The following is a 27,061-nucleotide window of genomic DNA, read 5'->3' on the forward strand; positions in this document are numbered from 1 at the left end:
TGAATACTACATGTTGCAATGATTTCTATTAAAAAGGTATATGAAACCCTAAAAAAAATTTCACGATTCAAATAGAGCATGCAATTTTAAACAACTTTTAAGTTACTTCTATTATTAAATTTTCTTTGTACTCTTGGTATCGTTTGTTAAAAAGAAGGGACATATGCTTATGAACCTGTGCATTTCTGGAGCATTATATTGCAAGTTTTACAAGAATCGTATCCATTTGCAAGAGCACTAGATGGCAGCCCTATTTTTTTGCCATGTAGTGCTTCAGATTCTTACCTAGGTATCTCATCAACAAAGAATATCGTGGAAACTAATCAAATTAAGAAGTAAATTGGATTTTTTTTTTTAAATTGTATGCTCTTTCTACATCATGAAAAATGTTGGCTTTCATATCCCTTTAAGTGTCAGCCACTGCTTAGTGCTTTTTATTACAACAATAAAACGGATGGGTTCATATCCCTTTAAGTGTCAGCCACTGCTTAGTGCTTTTTATTACAACAATAAAACGGATGGGTTCATATCCCTTTGAGGGAACATAAAAAGCTTAGTACTAAGGTGCTATAATGTAGCATTAACAAAAAAATATTTAAAATAAAACAGCCTAACACAGACACTGATTAGTAAGTATATTTTGTACACAGAGCTGTCCTTCTAATCACCACCCCTGTGCCAATACAGCAGTTAAACAGGCTAAAGTAGCCTCTACGCTGCACAGTGTTTTGCAATAGTATGTAGAGGCTGACTTTCATGTGCCCTTTAATGAAGAGCTGAATTGAATATTTCAGAAATATAAATGTATAAACGAGTGAGACGATTGCAGTACTCTCTCTAGCACTGCATGCAACTACAAGCAATTTATGTGCACCACAAAGTTTCATGATGGCATTGGGAAGGCATCAATCACAGGGAGGAGTAGTGGAAGGGTCACAAACTCTGACCCGTAGCAAACAGGGTGCAGCTGACAGCAGGTTACCATAAGTTACACAGAGTACTGCAATATCTGCTGCACTATTCACAGCTTTCTGTGTAACTCTCTTATGTATGTGAATAGAGTCCAGTGCCTTCTCCTACAAACCCCTGGGGCTTGTATTATCTGTGATACTTCAATATCTTGTCATGTTCTAGCCTTGACAAGTCTGTGCTATATCATCTACATAACTTCTGCCTCATCCAAATTCTATTTTCTGTTTATTTTAACTTGTCTCACTTTGACCTGGCCTGAAACAAACTTTCCCAATTGCTGACTGCCTTTGATCAGGTCATGTAATTTAAAAGGGACACTGAACCCAAATGTTTTCTTTCGTGATTCAGATAGAGCATGCAATTTTAAGGAACTTTACTCCTATTTATTTGTTGACTTGCTATCTGTATTTGAAAAAGAAGGCATCTAAGCTTTTTTTGGTACAGTACTCTGGATGGCACTTTTATTGGTGGATAAATTTATCCACCAATCAGCATGAACAACCCAGGTTGTTCACCAAAAATGGGCCGGCATCTAAACTTACATTCTTGCATTTCAAATAAAGATACCAAGAGAATGAAGACAATTTGATAATAGGAGTAAATTAGAAAGTTGCCTAAAATGTCATGCTCTATCTGAATCACGAACGAAAAAATTTGGGTTCAGTGTCCCTTTAATGGACTCGGCTGACTGCTGTGGCCTATAAATTTAGAACTTGTATGTGGGAGCAGTAGTATTCTTGTAATATAAAAATGTTCACATTTATTAAGTGAACGTTTTATTTGTGAGGTACTAAGAATAAAGCAAAATAATTTAAGAATCGAACAAGGAATGGGAAAAAAAAAAAACAAAACACACGACAATACTCTAGGCAAGTGCTGTTATAATTCTGTGTTATAGGTGTTTCACGGTGTTCCCTTTTTGCAAAATTGCTCAATTTCTTCATGTTTATTATAACAAACTACTTTATTAATTTACCCCTTCCCCCTCACTATTCATTGGCCCATCTCTCTTACCCTCTATTGCTCTTATAAACTTCACACATTAATAAACTCACTTTCTCCTCCCAGCACCAAATTCCAAAAACAATACTGCAAATCTGTATCTCATCTTATATCACTCTCTCTCTTGCTCTTTCTAGCTGCTGGTGATAGCTCCCATAATCCTGGCCCCCCACAACTTCCTAAACTCGCCCACCCATCTGTGCCTTCCCATAGACCTAGTAAAAACCCTGGAAACCTTACTCAAATACCTCTTGTTCCTAAAGCCAACACCCCCTTCTCAACACCCTCTTCTCTGGAACCCTCACTCTGTTTGCAACGACCTCTTTATCACCGACTCCCTCAACCTTCTGGCTCTCTCCTTCAGACACACCCTTAACTGCTGAATTGTTGCATGGCGGTCTCCACTTCAGACACAGGAGGGTATGTAGGCATTTTAACTTTCCTCCCGTTGCACCTTTTATCAAATATAATTCATCTCTTCCTTCACCTTCTCTAACTTCGAAACCCCTATGGATTTGGCTTATTCTCTCCCCTCTCTATATGTGTTAGTCATATACCACCCGCCTGACTCCTGAACTCAATTTCTTTTTGCTGCATGGCTGCTTTATTCCCTCTCCTCAGACACCACTGACCTCATTCTTGGGGATGTCCTGTTGACAATCCCATTGCCCCTGCTGCTGCAAAAAAAAATTTCTCCAGCTCACTTTCTCTTTTGGTTTGTCAAAAGGGATTTACTCTCCCTCTCACAAGATGGACACTCCCTTGATTTGATTTTCAGCTATCGATGCCATCTCTCAAACTTCACAAATTCCACTTTTCCTCTGACCATCATCTACTCAATTGTAATAGAACAGCACTTCCTACTACTCTCTCTCCATCTAACCCTCACACCAAACTCCAAAGAAGCATTAAGTAACTAGATAAGCAAACATCTCTCAAACATCTACTCCTTTTCCTGCCCTGACCAATCTGTCACTACAACTCCTCTCTTACTTTGGTCCTTGACAATTTGGTACCTCTTACCAGAATTATGAAGTCACACACTCATTGTCAGCCCTGACATACTCCTCTGACACGCTACCTATGCAGATGTTCACACACTGTTGAGCGACATTGGAAAAAATCTTGGTGTTCAGCATATTTGTACAATAAAAATACTTTATTATTTTTTTTCTTTGCTCACCCCTTTTTCATGACATACAGGTAGCCCTCAGTTTATGCCGGTGTTAGGTTCTAGAAGGAATGGTTGTAAAATCGAAACCGTAAATTGAAACCCAGTTTATAATGTAAATCAATGGGAAGTGAGGGAGATAGGTTCAAGGCCCCTCTCAAAATTGTCATAAGTAACACCTAATATATTATTTTTAAAGCTTTGAAATGAAGACTTTAAATGCTAAACAGCATTATAAACCTAATAAAATAAAACAGACTTCACTTGCATTTTTCTGCAAACAGTTCTTTCTATGCATTCTAATCTGGACCGATTTATAGACAGGAAGATCTTGTTCCTTTGAAATCTGCTCGATAGCTCAGGTCTGGTTAAACTGATTAATTTCAGCTTGCTTGGCTGCAACACAAGCGGACAGCTCCACCTACTGGCTATTTTAATAAATGCACTGCTTCTCAATAGCAGTCACATGACTGGGGAAAAAGGTTGTTATTCTGAAACGGTGTAAATTGGACCGTTGTAAAGCAAGGGCCACCTGTATAGTAATCAAAATCTTTCATAAGATAGTAGACCATTTTTACGTATATCATATTCGAGGTAGTTGCCTGGAATTTAGAATAACCTCTCTCTAAAGCATAATAATTGGTAAAAAGGTACAAACTGTTACAACTGCATTATTCTTTATAGAATACATATGTAAACCGGAAGCAGCAGAAGAGATCAACCTCCTAGTGGGGGTGAGAGATAGACAAAGAAAACAGCCCATTTGACCCATTTGAAAAAAGGTGTTCCTGTTGCTGTTTTGAATACAATAAACTCATCAACTGCTTGCCTGAGTACATTGTCCCTCTAAAGGGACAGTAAACACCTTGTAATTATAAGACATTTCTATTGTGTTGGTATAGAATAACGTATCTGCCAAGTTTTAACATTAAAACAAATTAACATACCATAAACTGCAATTATTTTTCAATAGCCAAACTCCACCAACCATTTGTCTTTTTGGAGGAGCCAATCTGGGATTTAGTCCAACAAAAAGGTTAGCCACGGTCATAAAGTAGAATGGTATTGTTTTGCAGTTATCAAACAGATATGTAGCAGATTAGCCTTGAGAAGTCAGCAGGGTGAATTTCAAGTTTTGAGAATTAGAAATTGCTCAATACTCATATGATATGAAAAGGGGACAAAATTAAAATATACTGCAAAAATTGTTTCATTATGCATAACTAAACATTTTATATAAAAATCAGAAGGTGTTTACTGTCCCTTTAAAGGGCCAGTATACCATACCCACCCCTCCCTTTAATTAGTTTCCAGTGATCCATTTTACCTGCTGGAGTGTATTGAATTGTTAACAAAATAACTCCTTTAAACTTTATTTTGGTATTTGAAATATACCTCAGCAAAATTTTGCTTCATTCCCATAGTATTCTTTGTTGAAGAGATACCTAGGTAGGTGTATGGAGAACTGCATGGCAGGAAAGTGCTGCCAAATAGTGTTTTTTGAAATACTGCCGATTATAACCCTCCTTTTCAACAAAAGATACCAAGAGAACAAAGCAAAGTTAATAGAAGTAAATTAGAAACCCGTTAAAAATTGCATGCTCTATTTGAATATTAAAAAAAAAAAAAAAAAGGGTCTAAAGAAAAGTTGTGTAATCATAACCATCACAAGAAATCACACTCACAGTAGAAGGTAGAAGAGGTAAGCAATGCTTATTTGCAATAGTTCTCTCCAAGTATTGTGCTTTGGTTTACAACCAGAGATAATATAAAGAAACATGCGTGTGTACAGAAAGTGATAAAATAAGGATACCCGATTTCCCTGCAAGCTCAACCCACTTTTATGGGTTGTGGTTTCAAAGAACAAAACTAGCTATTTCAAATACAAAAAAACCCTACATTTTATACTCTGCAGCTTGTATAACACATCATTGGAAACACATTAAAGGGACAGTAAGGTCAAAATTGAAGGTCTCTTATCTCAGTGAATTGTATTAGCTTTTCACAGTGCTAGTTTATGTGTGCACATAGATATATGTGGAGTGATGCATGAGTCACCACCAGTATTTGGCTGAAATGCAAGTTTGTAAAAAGCACAGAGATAAGGGGGCAGTCTGCAGAAGCTTAGATAGAAGGCAATCAGAGATAAAAAATACTGGTTGGTTATTAGCAATCGGCAATAAGGGGATTATCCCTCTTTTAAAAAAAATACTTGATGCAAACATTACTATTGCCAAAACATCAATTTCATCTAATAGATTTTCATATATAAGCATTTTATAGGGGCACAAAAAAAATGACTGGATAATTTTCCATTAATCATGTTCAAAGAGACTACGATTCTGAAGGTTGCAAAGCATCCCTTTATTAAAAATAAATTAATTTAGAAACTCACCCTGTTACAAGCAGAGACGTTTATTTGATAAGTGGAAATCCTAGTCTTACATTGGATACTGTAATACATTTCACATATGTATCCCATATTTCACAGAAAAATAAAAACCACATAGTGCTTGCTTCACAAGAAAAACAGAAGTCTATATCTTTTTGTGAAAGCCGCATACAATTTGTAACTTTCTATGAGAAGCAAAAAGTTTGTAGCTTTGCATGAAAATCATATGAAAACAAAGTTAATTAAAAAAAAAAAATTAAAAAAAAAGTAGAAGTTTTGTAACTTTTGACCCAAGATGTCAAATTGGTTTAGGAAATTTGTAAAATGAAATCCGGATTTTATTTAGATTTTACTGAAAATAATGCTGCGTGTTTTCTTATAAAAATTATATAGAGTGCGAGAGAGCTTTTATTCTAGTTTATTACTGATTTGCAAGGTAAAGACACTTTAGTTACTATTTCTAATAGGAATTATAGACAATTTGGTGCCACGTCAAGAGTTTAAAAATGTGCAAGCCAGTATTGTGATCTGCTCACTGGCTACCTCCTCACTTAGAACTATTTATTAAATTAGATTACAATAGACCAGAGGAGGCATCTGGTAGAGAAAGTCATGGATTTGATTAGCAGCAATTATTTGGTGTGGAATAGGATGTTTAATAGATTCCTTAAAAAGAACATTAAATGGGCATTGTACTGTATTTTTGTCTCCACTTGAACGTGTTCCCAGTGATCTGTTTAAGCCACAATCTATACTAAAAATATGAATATTAGTATTCTCTATAGAAAAGCTATGTAAACAAGGGCCAGCAAGCAGCAATCAGGGGCCAAGTGGGTGTGAATAAGATAGGTAACAAAATTATCTAAATGTTCTCTCTAGCATGGTGATTATATTGTAAATTAAGTGGTCTCCTTAAAGGGACAGTAAAGTCATAATTAGACATTCATTATTTAGACAGAACGTACAATTTTAAACAACTTTAAAATTTACTTCAATTATATAAATTTGCTTCCTTCTCTTGTTATCGTTTGCTGAAACTTATCTAGGTAAGCTCAGGAGCAGCAAAGAACCTAGCTCCTGATTGGTGGAGAATATATATATATATATATATATATATATATATATATATATATATATATATATATATATATATATATATATATATATATATATATATATATATATATATATATATATAATTTTCGATTGTCAATGGAAGTAAGCAAGGGGAAAAAAAAAAAAAATGTTCTACCTAAATCACGAAAGAAAACATTTTAGGTTTCATGTCCCTTTAGCATAAAGCATATTAGTGAAATCCCTTGTTTCTTCGTCCTCTTGGTATCTTTATTTGAAAAAGCAGGAATCTAAGGTAAGAAGCCGGCCCATTTTTGGCCTCTCCAGGGAGAGTGAGAAAAAGCACAATTGTATACAAAAATGTATACATACACACACAAAATCATAATTAATAGAAAGACACCATACACCAAGAAAAAACGCTGCAACTTTCCCCTCAGCAGTGCGCTCACAGTCTGAGGAAAGCTACCGTGCATGTGTTTAGCGTCTCTCACATTCTGAGCGCAATGTTGAGGGAATGTTGCAACATTCAGTTGCAATAAAATTAGTAGATCATATTGTTGCTTATTACAACAGGAGGGAGGCCGGTGTAGTGTCAAAATCTGCGACCCGACTGAATGTGCGACCGTGACGTGACCACATTACTTAGCGCACACGTGACTGGTTGACCACCAATCATCTGCTAGAGACACCTCCTTCCCAGGCTGCTAGTTTATTGGGACTGACTTGCACTGTAACTAAGCGAGCTACGGATTGTTTTACAAAGATCATTATGAGATATTGGGGGAATATGCTTATTGAAACAATGATGCTGCAGTCCTATAATTACCTTAATTTCAGCATTCACTTCAAGATGCTATAAAATAATACATAATGTATCTATTTAATCTAGGTACCATACATTTCTAATCAAATTGAATAGGACTGCAGCGTCATTGTTTCGATAAGCATATTCCACAATATCTCATAAATATCTTTGTAAAACAATCCGTAGGTCGCTTAGTGACAGTGCGAGTCAGTCCCAATAAACCAGCAGCTGGGGAAGGAGGTGTCTCTAGCAGGTGATTGGTGGTCAACCAGTCACGTGTGGGCTCAGGAATGTGGCGACGTCATGGTCGCACATTCCGTTGTTTCGCAGATTTTGACACAACACCAGGAACTAAGCAGCCATTTTATAGGTAAGAAAGATCGAAAACAGCTGTTTTCAATCCTTTTTTCTGAAGGCGTGATGGCGTTCTATTGATTATGGTTTTGTTTTCACAACTTTCTGTTAATAACATTTACTGTCCCTTCAAAAACCTTTTGCTTGTGTGTAAAATTGTGCACTTTTTTCCCCACGCTGTTTTTACTACTTTTCGATGGGGATATTTTTTTATTTTTTTTTAAACGTTTACTGTCCCTTTAACATCTTTTTAGTAGCCCCATTTGGTTTTACTGTAAAATATTAATTAAAAAGGACATTTAAAGCACTTTTAAAAACAATTTTAAGCAGATATTTTGCAATGCACAACTTAATTGCTGATATATATAACAATGTACTTAAAAATGCAAAGTCTGGATATGGGGTCAGACGTGCTGGAAATCATTTAACGGCTCCCCTATATGTAATCCCCTTTACATATAGCCTCATTTTATGAGAGACAGAGAGATTCTAAACAACAAATGTCGAAAAAAAAAAAAAAACTTTTTGCGACACCTTGCTAAACTAATGTACCAAGAAACATACCACACACACACACACACACACAAACTGAATCCCACAAAGAGAACTGAAAAGGGCACACATGACAATTTTGAAAGATATTTCACAATATGCACTCATTTCCATTTTGAGTTATACAACTAGACGTGACGATATTAAACATAGATATTGACGGCAGATAAGGGCCATAGGCCCAGCAAGCCTGTCTGATATTACCCAACAGTATAAATGTATCTAGTTTGTAGGGGAGCCTTATGCTTGGTCCTTTTACTTTCCTGCTGTGGAAATTGTCTTGGGATAATCAAGAGGACAAATGAAAAAAAAATCTTGTGACTGAATGAGATGGTTTTACACAGCAGTGATAACCAACTTAAAGGGACATGAAACCCAAACATTATCTCTCATGATAACAGAGCATGCAATTTTAAACAACTTTTTAAATTTACTTTGTTCTCTTGGTAGCTTTTGTTAAATAAAAAAAAAAGCAGGGAGGTAAGCTCAGGAGCGTGCATGTGTCTGAAGCACTATATGGCAGCAGTTTTGCAAGAATGTTATCCATAAGCAAAAGTGCTAGATGGTAGTACTATTTCCTGCCATGTAGTGTTCCAGATACCTACCTAGGTATCTCTTCAACAAAGAATACTTTTTTTTTTATTATTATTATTGTATACTCTGTATCAGTGCTTGACAAATCTGTTTACAAATTAGGAGCCAGTAACAATATTTAGGAGCCAGACAGTGAGATTTGTATATAGATTTATGAAGAATAACCCAAAAATGTAGGACCCTGTGGTAAAATTCTAGGAGCCAGTGGCTCCCAGGCTCCTGGGTTTGTTGAGCCCTGCTCTGTACGAAAAACAAAAAAAGATTTCTGGGTTTCATATCCCTTTAACACGAGGGCTGTAGATCAATAAACATATGTTGATAAAATACAAAATTATAGTTTGTAAAATGTTCAGCACACAGGGCCATGTAAGGTTGCAGTAATCCCCTTTATCTGCCGTTTTCTCTTCCCAAGGGACCTTCTTTTCCCTAAGTACCCAGATCACATTTTTTACATTTCTTTTTTTTCTGAGTCACAAAAAATGGTGGCACGCATTCTTATATCTACTGTAAACATGTGTACAGAGGGCTGCATATGGCCAATGGGCCCAGTTTGCCATCTCTGGTATGTTTGTTACAAACTGAAATATGCAGAGTAGTGAGAGATGACTAGTCTGGGATCCTCGCATTTTGCAGTTTTCTAAGAAAGAAAATAGAGTCTGCATTTGGAATTAAAAAAAAAAAAAGGCACTGTGAATACTAAAGGAGACAGTTATGCACTGTTTTGGGAACCAGCAAATTTACCAATTGTAGTGTCAATTTGAAAACAAATTATATATATATATATATATATATATATATACACACACATACAGTACACACACATACCCAAGCGTGCACATTTAGCCGCGACCCTGACTGAGATATCATCTCATGAATGAGACCAATGACGTGAAATAAATAACAAAGCCGCCCCCAATTTAGGAATTTCAGAGGTGAGAAGCGCTATGGGTGACGTCGCGTGTATTTTTTCTTATTAATGATGTCACATGACCTGCCAACAAACATGTTTAGCATTGCTGGGCAACGCTTCGCGGCCCTCTGTGGCCAATGGTAGCCGAAAGGTTAAAAAAAAAAAAAACATCTATTGTACACACATCTGTATAATGCAGGAAAGTAGCAGCGTCATATTTACCATCTGCGTGCTCCCTCTGAGCCACATAGTTTTTGTATACGTCTTTGGTGACATAGTTGATAAAGCCCTCTCTCCTGGCGAATTTACAGGCGAATTCCTGTTCATAGACACAGTTGATAAGGAAGCAGGAGACGATCCTATCCTCTCCTCTTCCCGGGGCCCTCTGCGTCAGGGCCAGGTTACAACCTGGGGTGTTGCAGCAAGCTTGGATACATTCAGTACTACTATGTAAATCGGCTGATCCCAAGAAGGCGGCTCCGGTCTTCACAGAGTCATCGAGATCTAGTACAAAGTCTGCTTTCCCCTTAGTGAAGTTGTCCAGACAGGCTTCGTTTAATAATGGCTGAGACCAGGCCACTTCACACATACACAGTGTTGCCCAGACGGCTACCACCAACAATTGCAGATCCATCTCTCTAGTGCTCACTCAGTTACAGACAGGCGAATCTTTCCAAATTAATTTAAAAAGGGAAGTCAATTATGCGGGGTTTATTTCTGACCACAATTTTCAACTTCCTCATACATCAAAATATTCGTACAAAATAACTTCCCCAATAAGTTTCAGATTTGATTTAAGACCCATTTTCCAAATTAGAGAAAAACTAAATAGTTTGTGTGATCAGGTCTGAGAAAATAATCCTCCAGTTAATTGATTTATCAAACTAAATCCTAATATTCTCACTCGATGATCCAAAAAGGTGATGCTTTGTCTGTGTCCTCTATGAGAGTTTCAGATGAAACTTCAGTGGGTGTTCTCTGCCTGGTAAGTCCCCACCTTTAACCCATCACCTGCCATCCAGGTGTGTAATCTACCTGACTCTCAGAACAAGGAGGAGTCAAGGCATTGTCAGGAAGTGAAACACTACACTTCACCCCCTCCTCATGATTCAGAGGGAAGGTGATGGGGGAGGATGACGACAATGGTTGAGTAACATCTTTCACTTGTAGACAGACTTGTTACCTGGAGAAAACCAAGAAAAAAAACACAACTTGAGCCAAATAGACTAGAAAAAGTTTTACGTCACTGTCAGCATTAACTTTTACTTCCTGAAAAAAGTCTGAGACAGATATATATATTTATATATCCATTCTCAAGAACTATGTTACTAATACTTATGAAGTATACGTTTTCCCCCAGAAAAAAAGTAAATACTAAATTGCAGGTGTTATGTGTCTGAATACTGTAATATAATCTTTAGAATTTACTTAAAGGCTGGTGTCATTTAGCAATCTGGTTGTATACACAGGGTTGTTATTTGGCTGGTATCAGCTGCTTTAAACTGCCTGAGCAATGCTTGTTTGTAAATGCAACAGGTATAATGATCTCATTATGTGAACAGTGAGCAATACATGTAGGGTCATTGACTCACACATTCATTGAGCAAACGAGTCTAGAATGGATTATATCTGGATTACAGATAATTAAATATACATGCTCTTGATACCTTTCCTGATTTAAATAAGCTTCTGCCAGAGCAATATGTGGTAAACGGTTTTAGCAGACAATGCATTAAACAAGATAATACTACATTTATTGAACATGTATTTATGATTTTATATATATATATATATATATATATATATATATATATATATATATATATATATTGTATATTATTACTTAAGTGTTTATAAAAAAATATTCGTAATGAAGCATTCTTAATCCATAATTTTTCAACTTTATAGGAGACAAAACATAAATGACATATTTTTAGACATACTGATTCATAATGAGTTGTAATTTCTTAGCAAACAAGTCATTTTTTTCTTTGTTGATTCAGAGTGTGCATTTAAGAAGCCTGCTTGCTTATTTATTTTATTAATTATTTGTAGTGTAAAATTGTTCTTATAATGAAGAAAGAATGTTTTTATGTTTGTGAGGAGTGTCCCTGTCCAGCAATAAAACAGCAGGAGCAAATAAACATTCTGTTGACTTCAAAATCAAAATAAACATCTTTTACTTGACCCTTTTTAATGTGTTTCAGTAGTGCTTTTTCATAGGGATGTACTAAAAGGAATGACAAGGGTGAATGACAAAATGGAATGCCCATAGACTTTAATGGGATGTAAAATTAAAAGTGTTGAAGCAACAAAACTATGATACATATTAACTAGATATTTACCAGATATGTTCCCCAGGTACAGTAGCATATTCTGAAAGTGAGATTACTTCAGATTATAGCTGCTTTCTATGGAATGACAAGGGTGAATGACATAATGGAATGCCCATAGACTATAATGGGATTACATTTAAAAGTGCTATAGAAACTAAACTATGATACATATCAAATAGATATTTACCAGATATGTTCCCCAGGTACAGTAGCATATTCTGAAAGTGAGATTACTTCAGATTATAGCTGCTTTCTATGGAATGACAAGGGTGAATGACAAAATGGAATGCCCATAGACTATAATTGGATTACATTTAAAAGTTCTATAGAAACTAAACTATGATGCATATCAAATAGATATTTACCAGATATGTTCCCCAGGTACACTAGCATATTCTGAAAGTGAGATTACTTCAGATTATAGCTGCTTTCTATGGAATGACAAGGGTGAATGACAAAATGGAATGCCCATAGACTATAATGGGATTACATTTAAAAGTGCTATAAAAACTAAACTATGATACATATCAAATAGATATTTACCAGATATGTTCCCCAGGTACAGTAGCATATTCTGAAAGTGAGATTACTTCAGATTATAGCTGCTTTCTATGGAATGACAAGGGTGAATGACAAAATGGAATGCCCATAGACTATAATTGGATTACATTTAAAAGTTCTATAGAAACTAAACTATGATGCATATCAAATAGATATTTACCAGATATGTTCCCCAGGTACAGTAGCATATTCTGAAAGTGAGATTACTTCAGATTATAGCTGCTTTCTATGGAATGACAAGGGCGAATGACATAATGGAATGCCCATAGACTATAATGGGATTACATTTAAAAGTGCTATAGAAACTAAACTATGATACATATCAAATAGATATTTACCAGATATGTTCCCCAGGTACAGTAGCATATTCTGAAAGTGAGATTACTTCAGATTATAGCTGCTTTCTATGGAATGACAAGGGCGAATGACAAAATGGAATGCCCATAGACTATAATGGGATTACATTTAAAAGTGCTATAGAAACTAAACTATGATACATATCAAATAGATATTTACCAGATATGTTCCCCAGGTACAGTAGCATATTCTGAAAGTGAGATTACTTCAGATTATAGCTGCTTTCTATGGAATGACAAGGGTGAATGACAAAATGGAATGCCCATAGACTATAATGGGATTACATTTAAAAGTGCTATAGAAACTAAACTATGATATATATCAAATAGATATTTACCAGATATGTTCCCCAGGTACAGTAGCATATTCTGAAAGTGAGATTACTTCAGATTATAGCTGCTTTCTATGTAATGACAAGGGTGAATGACATAATGGAATGCCCATAGACTATAATGGGATTACATTTAAAAGTGCTATAGAAACTAAACTATGATACATATCAAATAGATATTTACCAGATATGTTCCCCAGGTACAGTAGCATATTCTGAAAGTGAGATTACTTCAGATTATAGCTGCTTTCTATGGAATGACAAGGGTGAATGACATAATGGAATGCCCATAGACTATAATGGGATTACATTTAAAAGTGCTATAGAAACTAAACTATGATACATATCAAATAGATATTTACCAGATATGTTCCCCAGGTACAGTAGCATATTCTGAAAGTGAGATTACTTCAGATTATAGCTGCTTTCTATGGAATGACAAGGGTGAATGACAAAATGGAATGCCCATTAACTTTAATGGGATGTAAAATTAAAAGTGTTGAAGCAACAAAACTATGAGACATATCAAATAGATATTTACCCGATATGTTCCCCAGAACCAGTAACATATTCTGAAAGTGAGATTACATCAGATTATAGCTGCTTTCTATGGAATGACAAGGGTGAATGACATAATAGAATGCCCATAGACTATAATGGGATTACATTTAAAAGTGCTATAGAAACTAAACTATGATACATATCAAATAGATATTTACCAGATATGTTAACCATGTACAGTAGCATATTCTGAAAGTGAGATTACTTCAGATTATAGCTGCTTTCTATGGAATGATAAGGGTGAATGACATAATGGAATGCCCATAGACTATAATGGGATTAAATTTAAAAGTGCTATAGAAACTAAACTATGATACATATCAAATAGATATTTACCAGATATGTTCCCCAGGTACAGTAGCATATTCTGAAAGTGATATTACTTCAGATTATAGCTGCTTTCTATGGAATGACAATGGTGAATGACAAAATGGAATGCCCATAGACTTTCATGGGATGTAAAATTAAAAGTGTTGAAGCAACAAAACTATGATACATATCAACTAGATATTTACCAGATATGTTCCCCATGTACAGTAGCATATTCTGAAAGTGAGATTACATCAGATTATAGCTGCTTTCTATGGAATGACAAGGGTGAATGACAAAATGGAATGCCCTTAGACTTTAATGGGATGTAAAATTAAAAGTGTTTAAGCAACAAAACTATGAGACATATCGAATAGATATTTACCAGATATGTTCCCCAGATACAGTAGCATATTTTGAAAGTGAGATAACGTGAGATTATTGCGGCTTTCTATGAAATGACAAGTGTGAATGACTACATGGAATGCCCCTAGTCTTTAATAGGATGTAATGTTTCAAATGCTATAGCAGCAAAACTATGACACATATTACATAGATATTATTATTATTATTTATTATTATTATCGGTTATTTGTAGAGCGACAACAGATTCCGCAGCGCTATTAACAAAGACGGAGTACAACAAAACAATTATAGGGATCAAATGGGTAGAGGGCCCTGCCAAGAGTTTCACTGTTGTAGTCATCTCTTGAGAAGGTGATCAACAAACAGCTGGACTCTTATGCTTACATGCTAAGGGAGTTAAGGGGATAGCAATGGAGGAGAGGAACTGGTATAAAGAAAGGTTAGCGTAGGTCGTATGCATCCCTGAACAGTAGAGTCTTTAGGGAGCACTTGAAGCTCTTAAAACTAGAAGAGAGTCTTGTGGAGCGAGGCAGAGAGTTCCACAAGATGGGAGCCAGTCTTGAGAAGTCCTGTAAACGGGAGTGTGATGAGGTGACAATAGAGGAGGAGAGTAGGAGGTCGTGAGCAGAGTGAAGGGGATGGAGGGAGAGTATTTGGAGACAAGGTCTGAGATATAGGGGGAGCAGTGCAGTTGATAGCTTTTTATGTCATCATGAGAATTTTGTGTTTAATCCTGGAGGCAAGAGGAAGTCAGTGATGGGATTGGCAGAGAGGTGAAGTAGATGAAGAGCGATGTGTAAGGAAGATGAGCCTGGCTGAGGCATTCATTATGGATTTCAAAAAGAGTTAGGCGGCAGCTAGGGAGACCAGAGAGGACAGAATTGCAGTAGTCGAGGCGGGAAAGGATGAGAGAGTGGATTAAAATCTTAGTTGTGTCTTGTGTAAGGAAATGTCTAATTTTAGAGATGTTTTTAAGGTTGGGGCGGCAGGATTTAGCCAATGACTGAATGTGAATAGTGAAAGAAAGATCGGAGTCAAGTGCGACCACAAGACAGCAGGCATGCAGGGTAGGTGTCTTATTGTATTGTTTTTCCACTGTACTGTTATCCTTGTACCCATGGGCAGCGCTGCGGAATCTGTCAGCGCTTTATAAATAAAGAATAATAATAATAATAATATGGGTAATGATGGAGCTGTCGACAGTTAGAGAGATTAGATTTTGGAAGAAGGGGTGAAAATAAGGACCCCAGTTTTGGAGAGATTTAGTTTGAGGTAGTGAGAGGACTTCGGGTTAGCAAGGAAAGAGATAGGTCTGGTGCAGAGAAGTAGATTTGGGTGTCGTCGGCATACAAATGATATTGGAACCCGTGGGACTTAGGGAACCTAATGATGACGTGTAGATTGAGAAGAGAAGGGGACCGAGGATGGAGCCTTGCAGTACACCAACAGAAAGTGGTAATGGGGCAGAGGAAACCCCAGAGAAGGCAACAATAAAGTTACGGTTAGACAGGTAGGAAAAGAACTACGAGAGGGCTGTGTCACAAATGCTGAAGGATTGGAGGGTTTGGAGCAAAAGAGGGTGGACAAAAGCTACGGACAGATCAAGGAGGATAAGCAAAGAGAAGTGGCCTTTTGATTTTGCAGTAAATAGGTCGATGGTAACCTTAACGATTGCTGTAATAATTGTTTGATTGCTCTGTGGAGTGATGGGGACGAAATCCAGATTGCAGTGGGTCAAGGAGGGAGTTTAATGTAAAGAAATGGGATAGGTGTGCATATACTAGCTTTTCGAGAAGCTTTGAGACAAGATGGAGTAGGGAAATAGGGCATTAGTTGGATGGGGAGGTTGGATCGAGAGAATGTTTTCTGAGGAGAGGTGTGACCAGTGCATGTTTCAGAGATGAGGTAAATATACCGAGTGAGAGGTTGAAAATGTGTGTTAGTATAGGGGTAAGGGTAGAATAGAGGGAGCGGAGTAGCTGTGAGGGGATAGGGTCAAGGGGACAGGTAGTGAGGTGAGAGCACAGTTTAAGTGCAGAGACTTCTTCCTTAGTTACAGGGGAGAAAGAGCTACATTTATGGCTATGTAGGTTGTGGTTGATTGCAAGCATTTGAGGAGGTGAGAGAATGGAAGTATGTTGAGAGCTGATTTAGTTTCTAATGGAGTTGATTTGCTATTGAAGTAGCTGGTAAATTCTTGAGCTGACAGAGAAGTTGTATTAGGAGGTGGGGGTGGGCGGAGAAGTAATGTGAAGAATGTGGAGAACAGACATTTTGGGTTTGAAGAAAGTAAATATAAGAGTAGAGAAGTAATGTTGCTTATAGTGATTAATAGCAGAATAGTAGGAGTTCAAGACGAACTTGTAGTGAGCTGAACTCTGAGATTTTCTCCAGTGCCACTTAGCAGTATGGGAACATCTGCATAGGTACCGTGTCAAAGGAGTATGTCAGGGCTGAGGATGAGTGTGTGATTTCCAGCTATGGTAAGAGAGATTGTCAAGGACCGATGTAAGGGTGGAATTATAGTGGCAGATAGATTGATCAGGGCAGAAAAAGGAGGAGATGGATGAGAGGAGAGGTTTGAGGGAATTAACAGGCTGTTGCGGATCTAAAACATAATGCTTCTGTAAAGTTTGGAGTGAGGAGTAGACGGAGGGAGAGTTGTAGGGAGGGAGGTGATGTTGCAAGTGAGGAGATGGTGGTCAGTCAAGGGAGTGACCACCTTTATGAGTGGGAGAGTCAGTCCATTGTGACAAAAAAGAATGAGGGCAGGGGTGTCTGAGGAAATAAGGTAACCAGGCAGCCAAGTGATCTAGAAATTGAGTTGAGTAGCCAGAGGGTCGGTATATGACTGCAACACGTATAGAGAGAATAAGCAAATCATGTGGTTTTCGAATGAGGAAAATGTGAGGGAAGAGATTGGTTGAATTTGTTGAAAGGTGCAACAAGGGGAAAGTAAAATACCTACACTACCTCCTTGTCTATTACCAGACCTAGAAGTGTGGCTGAAGTGGAGACACCCATGTTACAGAGCAGCAGTGGATGCTGTGTCTAAGGGAGAGAGCCAGGTTTCTGTTAAAGCCAGAAGGTTGAGGGAGCGGGAGATAAAGAGGTCATGGATAGAGAGCTTGTTGCAAACAGAGGGAGATTTCCAGAGTGCAAAAGTGAAGGGGTTAGTGGCTTTAGATACAAGAAAAATGTGAGTAAGGTTACCAGAGTTTTGTTTTCTGAGTCTATGGAAGGGTACACATGGATGTGCACGGCTAGGAAGTTGCTGGGGACCAGGATTAGGGGAGATGTCACCAGCAGCTAGTATAAGATAGTATAAGTTATAATAGTGAGGTTATTTTGTATAATTTCTTAGTGAGGTAGATTGCATGATGTAGATGTAGGCGTTCTGTGGGAGTTAACTGGGCATTCCAGTTGAGTTTAGGGAAGACATGCAGTAGGTGTAGGCGGTCTGCGGGAGTTAGCCGGGCAATCCAGGGGAGTATAGCGAAGTCATGCCGTAGGTGAAGACGGTATTAGGGAGTTAGCTGGGCATTCAAGGGGAGTATAGTGAAGACATGACGTATCTATAGGCCTTCTGTGGCAGTTAGCAAAGCGTTCAAGGGGATTAATCTGCACTTTGATTGGGATACATCACCAGCAGTGAACATATTCCAATCTCTGAAATCATGAAGGTTTATTTTGGATTTGACTGTCTCTTTAAACAACTTTCCAATTCACTTTTATCAAATTTGCTTTGTTCTCTTGTTATTCTTTGATCAAAGCTAAAAGTAGGTAGGCACATATGCTAATTTCTAAGTCCTTGAAGGGCCCTCTTATTATAGTGCATATTGACACTTTTTTCATAGTTACATACTGCTAGTTCATGTGTGCCAAATAGATAACTCCTGTGGAGTTATTTATGAGTCAGCACTGATTAGCTAAAATTCAAGTCTGTCAAAAAAATTTAAATAAGGGGGAAGCCTGCAGAAGCTTAGATACAAGGTAATCAAAGAGACAAGATGTTTAATAATATAAAAGTGTCGGTTATGCAAAACTGGGGAATGGGTAATAAATGGAGTACTGTATCGATCTTTTTAAACAATACAAATTCAGGAGTAGACTGTCCCTTTAAGCCCTTAATGACAGCAAAATACCTAATTTAGAAGCATATGTCTCTCATTTCAGCGGGAACACAATGCAATTTCTGCGTGCCTCAGGCAATGACAGCCACCATCAGTCACTATGTTGGGCATCCTATTTTGTCATTCACTCTTATGAATCCATACAAAGCAGCAACAATACCACATAATCTTACTTTTAGATTATTATACTTTACCTGGTAAAGATATTTGGTAAAAGTCTACTTGATGTGTTTCATAGTTTTGATGCTATAACACTTAAGTTTAAAACCCTTTAAAGTCTATGGGCATTCCATTTTGTATTTCACCCTTGTCATTCCATACAAAGCAGCTATAATCTGAAGTAATCTCACTTTCAGAATATGCTACTGTACCTGGGGAACATATCTGGTAAATATCTATTTGATATGTATCATAGTTTAGTTTCTATAGCACTTTTAAATGTATTCACATTATAGTCTATGGTCATTCTATCTTGTCATTCACCCTTGTCATTCCATAGAAATCAGCTATAATCTGAAGTAATCTCACTATCAGAATATGCTACTGTACATGAGGAACATATCTGGTAAATATCTATTTGATATGTATCATAGTTTAGTTTCTATAGCACTTTTAAATGTAATCCCATTATAGTCTATGGGCATTCCATTTTGTCATTCACCCTTGTCATTCCATAGAAAGCAGCAATAATCTGAAGTAATCTCACTTTCAGAATATGCTACTGTACCTGGGGAACATATCTGGTAAATATCTAGTTTATATGTATCATAGTTTAGTTTCTATAGCACATTTAAATGTAATCCCATTATAGTCTATGGGCATTCCATTTTGTCATTCACCCTTGTCATTCCATAGAAAGCAGCTATAATCTGAAGTAATCTCACTTTCAGAATATGCTACTGTACCTGGGGAACATATCTGGTAAATATCTAGTTGATATGTATCATAGTTTTGTTGCTTCAACACTTTTAATTTTACATCCCATTAAAGTCTATGGGCATTCCATTTTGTCATTCACCCTTGTCATTCCATAGAAAGCAGCTATAATCTGAAGTAATCTCACTTTCAGAATATGCTACTGTACCTGGGGAACATATCTGGTAAATATCTATTTGATATGTATCATAGTTTAGTTTCTATAGCACTTTTAAATGTAATCCCATTATAGTCTATGGGCATCCCATTTTGTCATTCACCCTTGTCATTCCATAGAAAGCAGCTATAATCTGAAGTAATCTCACTTTCAGAATATGCTACTGTACCTGGGGAACATATCTGGTAAATATCTATTTAATATGTATCATAGTTTAGTTTCTATAGCACTTTTAAATTTAATACCATTATAGTCTATGGGCATTCCATTATGTCATTCACCCTTGTCATTACATAGAAAGCAGCTATAATCTGATGTAATCTCACTTTCAGAATATGCTACTGTACCTGGGGAACATATATGGTAAATATCTAGTTGATATGTATCATAGTTTAGTTTCTATAGCACTTTTAAATTTAATCCCATTATAGTCTATGGGCATTCCATTATGTCATTCACCCTTGTCATTCCATAGAAAGCAGATATAATCTGATGTTATCTCACTTTCAGAATATGTTACTGGTTCTGGGGAACATATCGGGTAAATATCTATTTGATATGTCTCATAGTTTTGTTGCTTCAACACTTTTAATTTTACATCCCATTAAAGTCTATGGGCATTCCATTTTGTCATTCACCCTTGTAATTCCATAGAAAGCAGCTATAATCTGAAGTAATCTCACTTTCAGAATATGCTACTGTACCTGGGGAACATATCTGGTAAATATCTATTTGATATGTATAATAGTTTAGTTTCTATAGCACTTTTAAATGTAATCCCATTATAGTCTATGGGCATTCCATTTTGTCATTCACCCTTGTCATTCCATAGAAAGCAGCTATAATCTGAAGTAATCTCACTTTCAGAATATGCTACTGTACCTGGGGAACATATCTGGTAAATATCTAGTTGATATGTATCATAGTTTAATTTCTATAGCACTTTTAAATGTAATCCCATTATAGTCTATGGGCATTCCATTTTGTCATTCATTCTTGTCATTCCATAGAAAGCAGCTATAATCTGAAGTAATCTCACTTTCAGAATATGCTACTGTACCTGGGCAACATATCTGGTAAATATCTATTTGATATGTATCATAGTTTAGTTTCTATAGCACTTTTAAATGTAATCCCATTATAGTCTATGGGCATTCCATTTTGCCATCCACCCTTGTCATTCCATAGAAAGCAGCTATAATCTGAAGTAATCTCACTTTCAGAATATGCTACTGTACATGGGGAACATATCTGGCAAATATCTATTTGATATGTATCATAGTTTAGTTTCTATAGCACTTTTAAATGTAATCCCATTATAGTCTATGGGCATTCCATTTTGTCATTCACCCTTGTCATTCCATAGAAAGCAGCTATAATCTGAAGTAATCTCACTTTCAGAATATGCTACTGTACCTGGGGAACATATATGGTAAATATCTAGTCGATATGTATCATAGTTTAGTTTATATAGCACTTTTAAATGTAATCCCATTATAGTCTATGGGCATTCCATTTTGTCATTCACCCTTGTCATTCCATATAAAGCAGCTATAATCTGAAGTAATCTCACTTTCAGAATATGCTACTGTACATGGGGAACATATCTGGTAAATATCTATTTGATATGTATCATAGTTTAGTTTCTATAGCACTTTTAAATGTAATCCCATTATAGTCTATGGGCATTCCATTTTGTCATTCACCCTTGTCATTCCATAGAAAGCAGCTATAATCTGAAGTAATCTCACTTTCAGAATATGCTACTGTACCTGGGGAACATATATGGTAAATATCTAGTCTATATGTATCATAGTTTAGTTTATATTGCACTTTTAAATGTAATCCCATTATAGTCTATGGGCATTCCATTTTGTCATTCACCCTTGTCATTCCATATAAAGCAGCTATAATCTGAAGTAATCTCACTTTCAGAATATGCTACTGTACCTGGGGAACATATCTGGTAAATATCTAGTTAATATGTATCATAGTTTTGTTGCTTTAACACTTTTAATTTTACATCCCATTAAAGTCTATGGGCATTCCATTTTGTCATTCACCCTTGTCATTCCTTTTAGTACATCCCTTTTTCATATGCATGTTAGATAAATGTAGGTTTTACTGTACCTTTAAGACAAACGTATTATGACGGTATTTGGGTGAGAGCTGTAGATTTGTGCAGTGATATCACTATGCGCTTTGACCTTGGCAAAATCCACTTTAACCTTCATTCTCTCTTACACCAACCACTCTAAATAAAAACAAAGCATTTTTTTGTGTGTGAGACCATAGCACATTGCATGACATTAATTTGTGTGCATCTAGAACAGTGCATTTTCAAATGTCTTCTATTGTTAAATAATGTTAGTTATATAATGAAACAAATGTTTGTTTTTTATGCTTGTGTTTTAATTCTGTTTTGTGGATGTGACCCAGGGACATGTAACTGGGGTTTTCTTTCATTTATATTGTTAACATATTTATATAGTTGTTGTTTTTTATTGTTAGGGGCATTCATGTTAGGCACCCCGGAGCTTCAACTATTTATCTAATAATAATTGTGTAAGGCTTACATGGGCTCTAAAATAAGGTGACCAGATTTTTAAAATGAAATCCGGGGACATTTTTTTTATATTCACACCTTTCTGGGGAACAAGTTCCTACTGAGCATGTGCACAAGCTCACAGGGTATACGTATACTAGTCTGTGATTGGCTGATGTCTGTCACATGATACAGAAGGCTGGGGAAAAAAGGAGAATCAATTTGTCAGAAAAAAAATCTAGTATCATAGTGCACATCACTTTGTTTTCATTTCTTTTTATTGGCTGGAATGTAACAAAACATCCAGTCTTTGGACCTAGTGTGGAACTCCAGACTGCCAGAGTAAAAACCCAGCCCAGTCAAGGAAAGGAGCCTAGCGCTTCCCAGGCCCCAGAACTCAGAGATACACCACACCACAATACAATGGGAGATCCACCTCTCACCCTTCCAATGAGATATACAAAGTTCAAGCTGCAGCAGCACTGTGTAAAAAGATTTTTATTATAGCCAAAAAATTAATACAACGTTTCAGACCAACTGTCCTTAATCATGTATAAAATCACACTGACACATACAGGCTTAAAATACCCATAACCCCTCCCACTTAATTACAACACACACCTGTGTTCATCTACCTACATCAGTTAATTTGCCAACTCCCTGAAATGTGCACAAACCTCTTTTTTAACATACTCTTTGAATAGAGTAGAGATCCTCATGCAAATACATGGTTATTTTATCATTATGTGTACATAATATAGACATTCTAAAGCAAAGATGTCTAATCATTTATTAGCCCCAAGGAATTTTATTATTAGACCTTCATACTATCTATCTCTCATAGATTAAAGGGATAGTCATCAAAACACACTCCAGTCCATCTCTCTGTTCATACCTCCTGGCCACATAGTACCTAGTGTGTAGATCCAGAACAATTCTCTTTGTTGAAGTTTTTTCTCCCTATTGCCCCCCCTCCTAGGTTTCTCAACATGATCTATAATCTGAAATCTTATTTGACTCAGGCTATGCCCAGCTATCAAAAAATGGTGGGCCACAGGTGCATCTACATCCCCCGTTCTTATACTGCTCTTATGCTGATTCAGCCTTTCTCGCACCTTACGGGTGGTCTCTCCTACATAGCCCCACCCACATGGGCATTTGATTAGATACACTGCATAGTCCGTGTTGCAGGTAAAATATCGACATACAATTAAAATTATCAACCGGAGCGCTCCAAAAATGAGCTAAAGTGTACTTGTATTGGATAGCATAAAATATAACTACATATAATTATATCTGACTGTTAAATGTAACAGTAAGCAAACGCAGAAAATTAACCACAATTACCTAGCAATGCTACAATCTAAATATCCTATTTCAGCTCTAAAAATAAAGGAGCACAATCTAAATAAGGTTTAGATATTCAATGCAAATAGCAAACAAATTGTGCATTTAATAAAAAAGTGGATTTGATACAATAGTGGATTTAGTAAAATATAACATTAATATATAATACGGTCAATAAAATACATTTATTAATACATTTAAGGTCGACCTTACAAGTGAATAAACAGCAAATTACATAGAATATTCATAACAATATAAAACAAAATAAAATTAATTAAAATAATATTGTGCTTGGATTAATAATGTCCCATATGGCCAAATAGGCCAAAAAGTCTTTCACAAAGTCTTTTTAATCCTGAATGTCTGTAAACTTTATATCCGTGATCGCAAGTCTCCTGGAAACAAAAGATAATCTCCTTCAGGCAGTGTGAAGAGCCGTGTGTAAATTAATTAATCTCTACTCACAGTTTAAAAAAGCTGAGGTCTGCGATGAAACGTGCCCTTAGAAAATAGTTTATTCCGATTCTGGAATGTCTCCAAAGCTTGACAAAGATTAATTTGAAATGCGTTGCTCTATGGTAAACTACTCCTCAAACGGAGCTTAATGTCACATCCCGCATAAAGCCAATTGTAAACCGATGTGAACGGCGCTTCTGGATTTTGGCCACGGCACCTCTGACTGATTGGGCTAATCTTATTGGCTTATCGGTCTAGAGGGCTATTCAGTGAGCAGCCGTATCTTTGGTTATAGGCTCCAGCATTGCGGATGTTTTATTACTTGGTAATTTAAGTGTTTTTCTTGCCCTAAGAATTTTGAACGCTTTGAATTTTGAATGCTTTGATCCCTTTGGAGACATTCCAGAATCGGAATAAACTATTTTCTAAGGGCACGTTTCATCGCAGACCTCAGCTTTTTGAAACTGTGAGTAGAGATTAATTAATTTACACACGGCTCTTCACACTGCCTGAAGGAGATTATCTTTTGTTTCCAGGAGACTTGCGATCACGGATATAAAGTTTACAGACATTCAGGATTAAAAAGACTTTGTGAAAGACTTTTTGGCCTATTTGGCCATATGGGACATTATTAATCCAAGCACAATATTATTTTAATTAATTTTATTTTGTTTTGTTTTATATTGTTATGAATATTTTATGTATTTTGCTGTTTATTCACTTGTAAGGTCAACCTTAAATGTATTAATAAATGTATTTTATTGACCGTATTATATATTAATGTTATATTTTACTAAATCCACTATTGTATCAAATCCACTATTTTATTAAATGCACAATTTGTTTGCTATTTGCATTGAATATCTAAACCTTATTTAGATTGTGCTCCTTTATTTTTAGAGCTGAAATAGGATATTTAGATTGTAGCATTGCTAGGCAATTGTGGTTAATTTTCTGCGTTTGCTTACTGTTACATTTAACAGTCAGATAATTATATGTAGTTATATTTTATGCTATCCAATACAAGTACACTTTAGCTCATTTTTGGAGCGCTCCGGTTGATAATTTTAATTGTATGTCCTTATTTTCTAGAAGTATAGAGAGACTTCTATTTCATCTGGAGTTTGTTGTAGCAGTTTTATTTTGGTGCGGTCTCATACATTGTTTTTTGCAGGTAAAATATCCCCATATCAGAAAATTCTTGCCTGTACGTGGGTGGGAAAATGTAGAGCCCTGCACCATATTATTACAGTTAGTACAATTTAGTCAGGGAAAGCAACCATTGTTCTTTTTGTCAATATATCTCTGCACTTTTGTCTTACCTGATCCTATATCCGCCCTTACAAGGGTATCTTTAAGATTTTTACCCCTCCTATATGCTGGCATTGGCGGTACTTGAAATTCTTTCACTTTAGGATTACAGTCACTTAATACACTCCAGTGCTTTCTTATGATCCCCTGTATTTTATCACTAAGAGGAGAGAAATTGTTTACAAACACCATCCTATCTGTTTGATCTTTCACTTTATTCTTTTGTTCTAACAACTTATATCTAGGAGTTTCCAAAGCACAATTTATGCCCTCCTGTATTAGTTTAGATGGATAGCCTCTCTTAGTAAATGCGTTCCCATTCTCACTAAGCCTCTCCAGTGCCAGACTCTCATCTGATACTATGCGTCTTACACGCAAAAACTGGCTCTTTGGTAGAGATCTAGTGGGAGGATGTGCACTATTATAGTCTAGTAGATTATTACAATCTGTTTCCTTTCTATACAGATCTACTGACAATGAAGTACCAGACTTATACACTTTGGTATCCAAAAAGTTAATTCTCTCTTCACTATGGACGAGTTTAAATTTAATATTCAGGGTGGCACTATTCAAATCCTTAAAAAACTGTTCCAGGGTTCCAATGTCGCTCAACCACACACCGAACACGTCATCTATATAGCGCCACCATGTGGCGCCATATAGAATAAATAAAGGGTGACTATACACCACATGTTCTTCAAACACATTCATGAAAATGTTCGCATATGTGGGGGCGACATTGGAACCCATGGCTGTGCCCTGAAGTTGTAGAAAGTATTCATCCTGGAATAGGAAATAGTTGCATCTCAGTACAATACCAAGCAGTTCAATAATAAAATGTCTCTGTATCTCGCTTATCTCTGTACTATTACTAAGCATTCTATTAACTGCTCCAATTCCTGCTTCATGTGTAATGGATGTGTACAGACTTACTACATCCATACTGTACAAGATACCTTTACCTTCACTTAATTCCAGACTCTACTTTATTCAAAAAGTCACCTGTATCTCTTATGTAGGAATTAGATCCTACAAAAGGTCTTAGATATTTATCTAGGAAGATGGAGGCACTGGACAGGATTGATCCGATTCCTGCCTCTATAGGGTGCCCTGGTGGAGCTACCTTGTCCTTATGGATTTTTGGTAACGTATAAAGGACAGGTGTTATTTCCTCAGTCTCCAATAGGAATCTAACCACATCCTGCCCAATGACCCCCTCCTCTCTCTGCCTTAGATACACAATTCTCTATTTCCTTCTTAATCTCAAATTTAGGATTTCTTGGTAACAATTTATACACCTTCTCATCTGCCAATTGTATTTTAATCTCCCGAATATAAAATTCCTTATCCAAAAGGACAGTTGCACCTCCCTTGTCCGCTCTCTTAATGATAATCCCCTTATTATCACTCAATTTCTTTAAAGCATTCTTATCTTTTTTAGTAAAATTCACTTTTCTGTTCACCTTGACATCTTTACATTTCTTTACATTTCTTACCTTGTCGCTCCGCTCTTCCCTCCTGACCTG

The 27,061-nt window shown here is 36.4% G+C and overlaps 1 protein-coding gene across 1 annotated transcript in view; it reads right to left on the reverse strand.

The window, feature by feature from the left end:
• The window catches only part of SPINT1 (serine peptidase inhibitor, Kunitz type 1), a 137,108-nt gene extending 126,245 nt beyond the window's left edge, over nucleotides 1–10,863 (reverse strand). The window contains exon 1 of the mRNA XM_053697880.1: nucleotides 10,052–10,863. Coding sequence (XP_053553855.1) covers nucleotides 10,052–10,463 — 412 coding nt within the window. The 5' untranslated portion in view covers nucleotides 10,464–10,863. The remainder of the gene's footprint in view (nucleotides 1–10,051) is intronic.
• Between the last annotated feature and the right edge of the window lie 16,198 nt (nucleotides 10,864–27,061).

Source organism: Bombina bombina, chromosome 1 (assembly GCF_027579735.1).
Source record: "Bombina bombina isolate aBomBom1 chromosome 1, aBomBom1.pri, whole genome shotgun sequence".
NCBI lineage: Eukaryota > Metazoa > Chordata > Amphibia > Anura > Bombinatoridae > Bombina > Bombina bombina.